At 35.2% G+C, this 13,837-nt stretch overlaps 1 protein-coding gene across 5 annotated transcripts in view; it reads left to right on the top strand.

Moving 5' to 3' along the window:
* The window catches only part of LOC125054947 (homeobox protein homothorax), a 243,372-nt gene that overhangs the window by 181,270 nt on the left and 48,265 nt on the right, over nucleotides 1-13,837 (top strand). For all 5 annotated transcript variants that reach the window (XM_047657101.1, XM_047657100.1, XM_047657097.1 and 2 more), the window contains exon 11: nucleotides 6,278-6,354. In XM_047657101.1, the coding sequence (XP_047513057.1) occupies nucleotides 6,278-6,354 (77 nt within the window). The remainder of the gene's footprint in view (nucleotides 1-6,277; nucleotides 6,355-13,837) is intronic.

The raw sequence follows: 13,837 nt of genomic DNA, 5'->3' as shown, positions 1-13,837 counted from the left end.
ATCATAAGGTACATAGACGAAATTGAATTAATTACAATAAGGCCTACAACGCACTAGCGGCTGGCCGTGATGCGGTGTGCCGCTGCGGTAGGCCGCAGTATATACGGTCTGCCGTAGCGGCATGCCGTATTCCGGCTAACCGTCCCTATTGCGGTCCTATTGCGGTCTGCCGCAATCGTCACTCGTCAGTGCTTCTTGAAATATTACAAATTCAAATTTAATGACGTGGAATAAGTGATACATGTACTATCTTATGTTCCATACTAAACATTTTTTTTTTTTTTACTCTTTTAAAATAGGTTTACAATATTTTGTTTACATTTGTTAAATAATTATATGTGACGACGTAGGTAGGACGGCTAACCGCGCCGAGTGAGTGGAGGGGACACGGCGCGCCGCATCATTCAACCGGTGCGGCTCGCCGCAGCTCCAGATCAACCGGAGCGGTTGACGGTTGACCGCAAGTCAGTGCGTTGTTATCGTGCGGTTTCATGTAATAATCGATGTGCGGCCAGCCGCAGCGGCACTCCGCATTGCGGCCAGCCGCTAGTGCGTTGTAGGTCTAAGAAGCGCGTTGTAATTATTTAGTACTGTGTCTTATGAAAACTTTACACCATAGCTAATATTTTTTGATAAGTAATGTAAAAACAAATTAAAATAAAAAGTGCGTCCGTACAAAGTACACATGTCAGAAGTGAAACTTCTTTGGCAAATGATTTTTTAAGTCTTATTCATCATATTTATCCAAATCTATACATTTCTGAGACTTAGAGGGAGGGAAAAAGGAAGATATGTTAGGGAATTTAATTAATTTAATTGTCGTTAAAATATTAAAAGTGTCGAAAATTAATACAAATAATAAATCACTCTCTCTCAATCGGTCTCAATCGCTTTCTCCCTTTTCTTTGACAAAAACGCTGCACATCTTCGTGACATATCCGTAAAAATTTTACCCTCATGCGCCTAAAGAAGCTTCACTTCAAAAAGTCCTTTTTTAGTGAAGATTTTGAACCCTAAAATAGTCAGGACTCAAGAGAGCTCAATGCTCGCATCTCAAAATCAACCTTATCTATATATTATTGTTATGGCGGAATTGTGAAAAACTGCCGCCTCTTCGGGGAACTACGTGCCTTTTAGTGTGATTTTATTTGAATATACGATTTTGTTTTTCCAAGGACGAGGGTTTTAAATAATTTTCTTGTACATGACATTGTATCCTGGCCAAATAATTCCACGTGTTTTTTCATAATTGCATTTATCAACTACCAGGGAGATAGGAAGTGCGATTTATTTAATATAGTATTAGTATAGATGTTATTTATACATGCCCTTTTACCTCTCAATAACAACCGTAAGTACTTTTGGATGTACCAATCGGTAAAGTTCGTAGTTATTTTATTTACAAGAAACTAGTTAAGATTGGTTTGACAAGGATAAAAACATATCCCTTTCAATTCAGCCAAGTATTAACATATTCCATTCCGACACCCCATAAAACAAATGTATCTGAAATTTATTGTTTCGCAAGAGGCGAATTTTTTCAGGCCCTCCGTTCAATATATTTCTAACTTATGCCTCGTATAATCGTGATTTTAATGCGACATAAGATTTATGTGTACACCGGATTGCTACGAAATTTGATATCTCTATCGCTTTATGGGATCCTGGTACCTACAGCTCGTTAAACAGTAAATTTATTACGTATGCTAGTTATGTCTTAATTAAGTTTAGCTATTGGTCCGTTAAAAACTAACCTTGCAACTAAAGTTCGCGTCCGAAAGCTTTTGTTTAATAGTCTTTTTATCCTCCATCCTCTCACTACTTCTATTTCATCAGCCAGTTATATTCTATCTTGATCTTCTTTCGTCCAACTTCCAATTCTTATCGTAACAAACGAAGTCCTTGACAACTCCATTCCACTAACGCAGCCTGCTATCTCTGTTTGTCAAGTTTTCACTTGGCACCAGGTCCAGTAAGGTCCTTGGGGTTCTGTCATTTGGTGCACACGGCGTATACAATCACGGCCGTCGTAAATAGGGCCAAAAAATCTTCCAAGAAGGCCGCTTCCGAGAGGAAGCTCGTCCTTCTTGCTAAGACTATCACAGAGACAAGAGTATTTTTATCTATGATTAGAAGTCTATTCTAGGTAAATTTAGGTACTACACAAAATCTGTTTCCTGTTTCCTCATTTAAAATATCCCGTAATCAAAAAGTATCCGAATCTCAAAGCTATCCGATTTAAAATTAAAATGATTTTAATAAGTCGGCTCCTTACATCAATACCGTTAAGGGTGGTCACGATCTGTATTGCAAAATTAAAAATAATTGAGGCACGTCAGCAAAAAGCCGAGTGCCGGCATAAATTTGACAAATCCCGTTAGCTGGCCGGCTCGGCTCGCCAACTTTATCATTTCACTGTTTTTGTGTACATCGTAATAGGGATCATAAATTTTTGATAATGTTTTTTCGATTTTCGACGCGGTCTCGCGTGCTGATGAAAAACCGACACAAAAACTTGTACCGTCAACGTTTCGTTCAATATTTAAACTCCGAAATAGGCAAGACCGAGTTTTGTTTCAATTTGTTTCAAACGAATTGTGTCGCTGTTATTTATAAGCGGATTAATGGATAAGTTTCAAAAACTCTTGTCTACGCCACGGTGTTTTTGTAGCTAGTCTGTGAACAACTTTACGGTATAGATTCTAAATTTAAAAAGGCAAATGGCTACCTGACATTGCAGATTACCAAAATACTTGTCAAGGAACCATAGACTAACGCAGGATTAAAGAGTAAAGAGCAAAAGTTCTCCGCATCCTGCATCTATATGCGCACAGCTGATACACAGTCAACATATTTTGAATTTCCGAAGAAACCGTGCAATCTTCATCGATTCAGCAAACATAAACATCCGATGCATTACCGAAATGATTACAATCGATCGAAACAATAAACAGAGGACCTCCCATATTCTGTTTACTTCATATTCAATAAACAGTTCGATTTAGAATATGGCTAAAATAGCTTTAGATTCGCTTTTAATTATTTTTCTCACACTTGACATACCTACACTGACAGCATGAAAGCAAACGTTGTAAGCAAGGAAACATAATTATATAAAGTCAATAAAAAATATCATTACCTATATTGAAAAAAAAAAAATCCTGTAAGCCCCTTAAGGGTCTTAACCTCAAGTATCACCATCGCAATTTATATCGATCTTCTTGTGTCCAACTTCGAACTCCTATTGTTTCGAGGTCCTTGACAACTCCATTCCACCAACACAGCCTCGTTCTACCGCGATTTTTCATGGCACCAGGTCCAGTAAGGACGATAGGGTTCTGTCATTTGGTGCACACGGCGTATACAATCACCGCCGTCGCAAATAGGGCCGAAAATTCTTCCAAGAAGTTCACTTCTCAGAGGAAGCTAGTCTTTCTTTCTAACAGTATCACAGAGACAAGAGTATTTTTATCTATGAGTAGAAGTCTCTAGGTAAATTAGCTTTTTATTCAGGACATCGAATTTTATAGTCTATTTAAAATATTACGAGTGAAACGTAATTCGGCATAACACTCTCCCCTTAAAATGGAGATGTTTTTACATGTTTACTATGAATACATTACGGGAACTCTTATTTTTATTAGTTGTTTTATGGCGCACAGCTTTTCCAACCGCATGGGGAATAATTGATATTTTTTTATGTCTACGTTACTTAACGGGCTTTATAATTCCAGTTTTCTGTACACTTATGTCGCTTTAGAAATAATAATAGAACAGTCTAGAAACAGATTATTTGTGTTGCAATGCAAGATGCAACTGTACGGTAAAAGTTAAAAAATTAAATAGTTGGTTCATTTTATATAAAATCTTCCATTTTTTTAAATAGTTTAGATCCTATAAGCTAACATCATTATGTTTTAACTGTAAAAGTATAAGTTTACTTGTTTACTCTAGCCTGACAATATAAGAAAATGAAGCGAGATAAAAAATTGTATTTTTAAAATGAATAACAATTTTCCGGGCGCAGTAAATCATAATAAAGCTGTGTACACACTCGGACAATGGTGCGTTATGCGTCGTGTACACGACTGTAAGTGACGTATCAATTTCTCTCAGAAACCGATGTGTACAGGGCCGAATTGCTGACAATTTGTTTTTTACCTCAAAATTTTCGTTGGTTTTCTTTAAACTTTCGTTTATAGATTTTATTTGTTTATTTTTTCAATTCATTTTCAAATTTTTACTCATTTTATAAAAAAATTAAAGTAAATCACTACTATATTTGATATTACTTATATTTTTCAAGTTAATCAGTACTATATTTGATATTACTTAAATTTTTCGAAATAATTTCAAAAATATGTCTCTCTTTCTCTCAATCGGTCGCTCATGTTTGAGCGTCGTGGTCAGCAAAGAAGCATCTGGCGCGGACTATATGTTTCCACTGGTTTCTGTCCAGCACCTCTCTTATAACAGTGTACAGTTTTGAGGACGATGAGTGTCACTTGATCGGTCCATGTGGTTGGGAAACGGCCTTCTGTTTTACCAACCACGATCAGTTTCTCCAAGTTCTCATCTCCTCTGCGCATTGTATGGCCGAAATATAATACAACATCAATATTCAAAGAAACTAAGAATCCCTTGTATTTTATGAGTATATATTGATCGCCAGGGCCTCTTAAACTTGAAAGGCCAAGTCCGTCCCTGTCCATATCAGTGAAATCTGGCATTTTTATACTTTATTGTTACACGCGCGTTCGTGATTTTACGAAACTGATGTTAGTGTTAACTTGTATGAATAATGTTCACGAATATATTTTAAATAGTTATCCCTGACTGTGTGACTTAAGAATTTTAGAAAATATATTTTTGGCTTGACTGTTGGTCTACTGGCTTCAGCGTGCGACTCTCAACCATTTGGTCGTAGGTTCGAGCATTGTCGATAGACTTTATTTCTATGTGCGCATTTAACATTTGCTCGAACGGTGTAGGAAAAGAAAACGTGAGAAAACCGGCTTGCCGTACCAAAAAGTCGGTTTGTGTCAATCACAGGAGGCTAATCATCTGCTTGCCTATTAGATTGACAAATGATCATTATACAGAAATCTGATTGATTTTTATTATTTTTTTTGGCTTATAAATCTAGATAGGTGCGACCATTCAATCTTTTTTCTTATATAAAATAAATACAAAGTCTTTGATTAGAGTTTTTAATGAACGAATTATTTTCCATTATTTTTTATTCTATTAATACTAATTATATGCATTTTATATCTTTTTGGTACACAACAAGATTCTTACGCACACCTAGCCACTAGGCTAACACACACATATATATATCTTTAGCAAACGAAAAACAACCGAAATAGCTTCAAAGTCACGTCTTGAGTCGAGCTGGGAATCGAACCTGTTAATAATTTACACTACCTGTACCGGGATGACATGAAATAGAGGAGATCCCCGGGGACCGCCCTCACGCCAGAAACCAATATCATTAGACTTATCTCTCTCTACTATTTATGTTTTGTTTTCGTTAATTCTCTTCCTAAATAGGAATTTTCCTTTTATAAACATAGGCGTTGATTAAAATATATTTAATAATAATAATGTCACAGTGTTTATTCGATCTTAATATAAAAAACTTTGGTACTTTTTGTTAAACTGTCGTCTACACACACATCTTTTTTAATTTTGGCTATCAATATAGGATATATTGATTATGTTATGTTACTCCGGGATAATGTAGTTTTTGTGTGTGTGTGACAAACAATAATAATAGTATTTTATTTCAGATATTTTTACACTTAAACACATTTATATTTTTATCTGATTATTTTTATGTGTGTCCTTTTTTGGCGAAGGCCTCCACCAGATCCCGCTATTCCTGCCTGAACTGTGCCACTCTCTTCCATGTACCTGCTGTTTCCCTAATCTGGTCTACCCACCTTCTAAATTATCTTCCTCTTTTTCGTTTCAAAATTTAAAATCATTTATTCATATAGGTAACAAAATGTACACTTATGAACGTCTAAAAATAAATATATATGAAATGAGTCTAATTTTATATTTACTGCCAGTTCTCAAATCACTTTACTGTACTCTGGTCACCAGTTTAGTACTTTCTGCTCTATTTTTCTATCCCTCTTGCTATTAAAAAACATATACAAAAATCTCCTCTTTACAATAAATATTTAGTACACAATTACAATACTCATAATGGCAAATGAGAATTGGAGAGTTAATTAGCAATTATATTAATTAGATTTTCCTTTTTCAGCATCCGTACCCTTCGGAGGACCAGAAAAAACAGTTAGCGCAGGATACAGGGTTAACTATACTACAAGTCAATAATTGGTAAGTACAAAGCCTGGATTTTCCATTTACTAAGTATTTCAATAGGAATTCAAACGCTTTGTTTTTTTAAATATATTATCTTGTTTCATATTAGAGAATACGGATTGGAAAAGGTTAAGGGAACTGCTTCTGTATATGTTTCATAAAAAGAGAAAAACAAATAACATAAATTATTAAGAATGCGGCCTTATCGCTAATAAGCGATCTCTTCCAGGCAACCCTAGTAAGGAAAAAAACTAAAAAAATAACTATTCAGTGTGAAGTGCAAGAAGACCAACAAAAATTATATTACAAGTAACATTTAAAAAGTATAAAATGACGAAACATAATATAAAATAATACAAAAAAATAATTAAATAAACTAAAAACTAATATATGATATCACAGTTTTGATATTACAATGCAATACAAAAGAATAAGAAAGATATCACTACATAGTATAAAACAAAGTCGCTTTCTCTGTCCCTATTTCCCTTTGTATGCTTAAATCTTTGAAACTACACAACGGATTTTGATGCGGTTTAGTTAAATAGATAGAGTGATTCAAGAGGAAGGTTTATATGTATAATAACATCCATTAAATAGTGGAGAAGTACTGTTATTTTTGAGGTTTTTAATGTGATGTCGTAAATAATTACATTTTTTCCGCTTACATTGCAAACGCAGGCTCAACCCTACGAGTTTTATCAAAATAATGTACTAAGTATTATACACATTGAAAAGGTCTACAGAAAAGTCCGTGATGGTATATGTCTATCTCTTATGGATAACCCACAATAACTTTTTTTTGTCATTTACTTTTTACGACAAATAATGGCTAATTTTCGAAGCGATTTTAACCAATACAGCATTAATCCTTAACCAATTAAATACCTTGAATACATTGTTCATTTAATATAGATCTATATGGCCCTTTACACCGTATGATTTAAGTGAATATTTTCGAAGATATTACAGATTTAAAAATTGCGGGACGTAGCGTTTGCGGCGGTACCGGCCGGCCGCACAGTTTTTCTGTAGTGTATTTAGTATCAGCATTGCACCCGTGCGAAGCCGGGGCGGGTCGCTAGTTTCTTATAAAAGTCACGATATACATTTGTATATTTATATCTATAAAAGGAGATAGGATTTGATTGTTAAATAGTGCAAATTAGTCATTAACTAAACGGACATTCAGGGTATTAGAGATTATTTAAGAACTCTGTGTACGGTTGTTAATGTGTTTAAATCTTTCACATATATAAATCCGTAGGATACGCATAAAACACAAATATATAATAAAAATACAACTACCAATTTCCACGTAAAATAATTTATTGAATAAAATCGTATAATATCCGATTAATGTCGTGTATGTTATTTTGCACCTACAGGGTGACATTTTTAGTATTATTAAAAGCCAGTCCTCTCTGCATTTCTGAACATCTCTGTAATGCGACACCTTTATCTTTATTTTGCATCTGTGGCGTCTTCACACGAGCTGCGTTTAAAACGCTTTCAAGTTATTTATGCCTTAGCTTCAGTCTTGTCTTACCATTAGGTATAATTTAAGGATTGCTAAAGAATCATTGATTGGTAAGCTTTTAAGGATGTATTTGTTTATTTAAAGTATTAGATTATAGCGACGTTCTTAGAATCAACTTTTCTTTATTGTTCTCGTGTTAATATAAACAACATCAAAAACCTTTTTCAAGCAAAAAATAAGTTTAGGCAGGAATAGAAAAACACCAAATTTACCGTTTTCTGTTATCAAAACTAAATATTTGTAAAAACCATGTCTTAAATATATCGTTTTTAGCAAACAAAATAATATTTACGTATTCAAACACGCAAACGAAATGCGACCCATATGAATACGACCTTACGAGAGGCGACTCGATGCAAAACATAAAATACTAATTTTACGACATCAGCCTCCCACTTCCCCGCATTTAAAATTACCTGCCTCTACTTAATATCGTAAGTGTTTATTTTTGTATTAAATTGATTTCACAATAGTTTCTTTAGTATTTGTACGTCGTACTTACAGAATTGTTAAAGATATTCAATACAGCGGTCATATATTATTTACTTATGTTTGTCTCCTGAGCAGTGTTGGCCTAGTGGCTTCGGCGTGCGACTCTCAACCCTGAGGTCGAAGGTTCGATCCCCTGTGCACCAGTGGACTTTCTTTCTATGTGCGCATTTAACATTTGCTCGAACGGTGAAGGAAAACATCGTGAAGAAACCGGCTTACCTTAGACCCAAAAAGTCAGACACAGCTGATCACCTACTTGCCTATTAGATTGACAAATGATCATGGAACAGATATACATATCTGAGGCCCAGACCTAAACCGTTGTAGCTGATTTTTTTATGTTTGTCTCCACTAGATTGCTTAGATCCTAGTAGACCTTGCTTTATTCAACCAATTTCTCTAGTGAAGTTTCAAATGCGATTGAAATCTATAGAAAAGTCAGTGGCGATAACAGCTCTGGGCCTCAGATTTCTGAATCATTTGTCAATATAATAGGTAAGTAGGTGGCTTCTGTGCCTGACACACGCCGTCTAAGGCAAGTCAGTTTCCTCACGATGTTTTCCTTCACCATTCGAGCGAATGTTAAATGCACAAAGTCCATTGGTGCACAGAGATAGAACCTACGACTTTACGGATGAAAGTTACGCGATGAAGCCACTACCAACACTGCTCTGAAATGCTATAAGGCTTTATTTTACGAGTGAATCAATGATAATGAAACAATTATAACTCATCTTAAACATATTAAAAACGACATAAAAATTAATCAATAAGTAATGTACAATTGTCCACGTGTTTCACGGTTAATCCCGACCACCCAGAGTTATTTATTAAGTGGATTTTAAATAAATCGCGTTGTAGAATCCTCGACAGCAGTGGACAATTTGTTTAACACTTTACGGCAGTACACCCACTGCGAATCGCTTTCTTAATGACTCATAGTATTTCAGAGGCTGACTATCAGAACTGTATATTTTATTGCAATGACGCCATGATAAAAGGCGCTCTATATTGAGTGGGACCCAACGCCATTTTGATTTTTCCTAAGTTAGGAATTTTGAGTAGTAATACCTGCAGTTGAGTTTTATCATCGGACAGCATACAAAATACTATTCGTATCCTACTACTACTAGTCGTTCCACAACTGAGCGTTTTTTAAGGTAGTTTTGCCGCGCATCATGTGGAACCAGAAAGTACTGAAGTATATCCGAACTAAATCGACTTAGGGTCTATCAACAAAAGAGCGTACTAGTTCTTAAAAGGCAGCAATGAACTCGCGAGCCCTTTGGCATTGAGAGTGTCCATGGGCGGCGATATCACTTAACATCAGATGAGCCTCCTACCCGTTTGCCCCGTGTGCTATAAAAAGACATAAATACCTGCGCCTGCGCGTCCCTAAAGTATTCTAAAATAGAGAGTTAATTTGTGTCTCTGCACTTATGCTTTATATATCTTGTGTATATGTTAACAACATAATGTAACTGCTTTTAAAATTGATATTAATTTATTAATATACCAGTGACAGCTTAGTATTTGTCGCGTATTAATAACCTGGAGATTCGATTTTTTATGGGAAGGCAAAGAAAATATATGAAAATTGCATAACTTACATATCGTGGGAATCGCTATCTTGACAGAATTAATATGAATATGTCTAAAATATTATCAAACTCTCAAGATAAAATAATCTTTATATAAAAATAAAAAAGTTAGCATAATATCCTCTATATTTATGGAATTTGTCGTATTTTAATACTTGAAACATCGACAAAATTGCAAGCTTGTAGCTTTATTAATAATAAAAAGTATCAGATGATTATTTTAATTTAAGTCTTTTATTAAAACGTGATCTGTGGCCCGTGACTGGAATGACCCGTGGAATGAGTTTCTAAGGTCACAGGTCAGCTATTGTCTAACTCTTTTTCACCTATGATCCCCTGGTTGCTGCAATAATTATATTAAAAGCTTTTTTATATTTAAAATAAGCGTCAAAAAGGCTAAAGACAAAGACTTTATTACTTACAAAAAAACACACACACACACATATTAACAATAATCAAAGAATATAAAATAAAATGAGAGATAACAATTTTTTTCCCTTTCGGTTCGTTTCAAGTATGTATGTAATGCGTGTGTGCTGTGGCTGTAATTGGCCCTGGCTCAGCATTATGCTGAGGAGCAGACTGTTCAACAGCGCTGGTCATTCTGCCAGATACCACAACAGCTAGTTTGCGCCTCAGTCGCCAAAAAAGAAAAATAATGTAATAATACTAATAATTAGTAGAACAAAATAAATAAAATTAAAAGTTAAAATATTAATAATTGTTAAGAAGTAGATAAATAAATATTTTTGGTTGGATTACAAATTATTCGTTTCCGTTTCCACTGAAAGTACCACAGTTTTATAAAACGTATTAAAGTGACTATTATTTATACTCTAGAAAACAAAATACTGTATTTCCGTAAACACAAACACCTCGGAAGCGACTCCCTTGAGGTATGAATGAAAAAATTTGAAATTCAAATCCGTACGCCTTATCAATTACATGTACCGAGCAACAATACGGAAGAGCGTTCTTCTAATTTACATCTTCATACAATACCAATTAGGGGCTCGCTTAATGCGACAAGGTCCCAATGGCGGTTTCAATTCGAATGCGATGTAGTAATGTGATTATGGGGCATTTGCATCTATTTTATTCCCTCCTGGTATCACTAGTTGATGTTATTTGAATAATTCGCTTGTTTTATTCGCAATTGTTTTGAAACACGAACAAGACTAAAAAAACTGCCTGAAATTCAAAACTCTTGTTAAACGTAAATTAATCAGTAAAGAAAGCTTTTATAAATTTGACGATATTTGAGGATCCTAATCTTTGGGATTGATTTGCTCCAGTTCAAACTTATATGACTCACAACTTGGCGATTAAGAGTGGTGGAGAGTTTCTTGCCAGTTCTTCTTCTGCGCTCTACGCCCTTGACTTGCGAAATGTAATTTGTAATAAAAAAACATGTGTGTACTTATGTACATGCGTTAGAAGTTTTAAATTTTTTATCTTTCGCCTTATTCTACGTTTGTAGAAAAAACTACACTAGCAATAGAAAAAAAGTTATTCTAGTTAAAGTTTATTTAAATATCACAAAAAAAATTATTTCTACATAATTAAAGAAATTGATTTTATTTTAAAATGTTAACTATGCTAACTTTAGGTTGTCGGTTTTTTGTGACGGTGTGCGCCCGCATCTAAAAAATTTACTCTCATCATTTTTCTCTAACGCGCCAAAGAAGTATAACTTCAAAAAATTGTAGTTGATTCAAACTTAATTTATTTTGAGTTGCTTACTTGCTCTGGAAATGTCTTTAAATCTAAAGATATATTATATCTTAATAGGATATTTCTAATCATCGAAAGGCAGACAGTGCATATAGACGTAAGCCTATATAGGAGGTTTAGGCCAGCCTAGGCTGCGTCCGAGGGATTACAGGCTTAGGGGATCATAAAGGATTAGCTGCTCAATAGATTGGGATGGGCTTATAACTCGACTAGTGTTAATTTGTTGCTTGTAATTATGAATTCTGCCATGTGGATGCTACTGGGAACTCTTAAATTGCCAACCAACAATTCCTCAGATTTATTATCAATTAATAACTATTCAAATGTCAAATATCATTTATTCATATAGGTATCACAATGTACACATGAACGACAAAAAAGAAAAAAAAAATGCTTCGAATTTTACATTTACTGCCAGTTCTCAAATCAAGGGCGTAGAACGGAAGAGAAGAACTGGCAATAAACTCTCCGCCACTCTTTTTAATCGACAAGTTTTTGTGTTACACGATGTAAGGAGCTGCAACCATTACACCATTTCACATGACATCTTAAATAATTAATAATATAAATTAAAAACAAAGATTGTTCTCTATCTATTGTGTCGGTGGCATATTCCACATTAAACAATTAGCAAAACATGTCACATCATTTAAACGACATTAAACACGATAACAAATTCATCGGACAATCAAAGTAAATATTGCAAATAAAATGGCAATAGACAACGGAGTAATGCGCCATAAACTGTCACTTTTCCCTCCAAAAACCCAAATTGTCCATCAAGAATCACTGTCGCAGTTTACGAGGCCGCCGTAAAACAAGTTAAGATGGCGCGTGAAGCACTCCGCCATTTTTGTTTACTCCCGATAAAATCGCATATCTTTTTCCCTTATTTTTACAAGCTCCTAAAGAGCCTTGTAAATGAGATGGTGGTTATCTTTTGAGTACGCGGTCTTTTAATTAAGATCGTTTATGTTTACTTCGACAGAGTTCCATGTCGGGACATTTAGCCGCCATAAAAATTCTTTACTATATTTTTACGAAGCGATTTGAAATACGAGAACAATGTAGTACTACGACGGAAAACATTGAAAAAGCCAACATATCTGACCCAAAAAATCGTCAGGCATTATTCGACTGATCACTTGACTACAAACGGAAAAAATCAGGCTTTTATAATCAGATCAAAAATACCACATGAGTGCAGTGTTTATCTAGTGTTCTGGTATCTAAGGACGTAGATTTGTGCGCGTTGCCGATACTATGTCGGAAAACATTGGCAAGAAACCGTCATATCTGTCCCAAAAGTCGTCAGACCACTTGACTATTTAAAATTTAAAGCTTTTATAATCAGATCAGAAATACCACTAACCGCTCTCTTCCTCTTCTATAAATCATTATGCAAATACAAAGATTACATCGAGGATATCGAAGGTAGCATCGAGCATCTACAGGGATCGGGTAAAAATTCCGGCTCCGATTACAGCGGGGAAATGGGTGTTTTATCACAGGCAATGCCGTAGAACGAACTGGCGAACATACGGGTTTAGACTTGGGGCGGACACGTAGAAAAATATTGACAATATAAGCATTAAGTATTATGTGATATCATAGTGACACAACGTGACATAGACACACAATATGATATAACAAAATCTCACCTCCCTCGGACAAACACAAAAGCTGGCGCGGCCCAGAGCAGACGGAATGCCTCAAATATAAGAGTGTTTCCTCCAACTTTGGAGTAGACTCTTGGGTAGGGTAATTAAATATTACCCTACCCAACCTAATACCTATAGCACCAGGTGGATTCAGGTCACCCAGAACTGGTGCTGTCCGTGCTCGACGAATAAGTATCGCAATACAGCGAGGAAATGCTGGTACATTGCCACGTTGCCAAACTATAGACGCGACGTTTGATTCCGAATTTTCGCCCGTATCTCTCACAGAATGGGGAAACGCGATTCCAAAGGTGTTGTAAAACGTAAGTAAAACGCAATAGTGCTTTACACGGCGTGATTTGATCGCGGTTACCGCGGGAATGGAATCCGATGGCTCACCAATGGGCCGTTTGATAATTCTATTTGTTTTTTGTTTGAATTCTGTAGGGTTCTGTTATGCAATTTGCAGA

This window comes from Pieris napi, chromosome 12 (genome assembly GCF_905475465.1).
Source record: "Pieris napi chromosome 12, ilPieNapi1.2, whole genome shotgun sequence".
Taxonomy (NCBI): domain Eukaryota; kingdom Metazoa; phylum Arthropoda; class Insecta; order Lepidoptera; family Pieridae; genus Pieris; species Pieris napi.
Note: the sequence above shows the minus strand (reverse complement) of the source record. Positions and strands in the feature narration are given on the sequence as shown.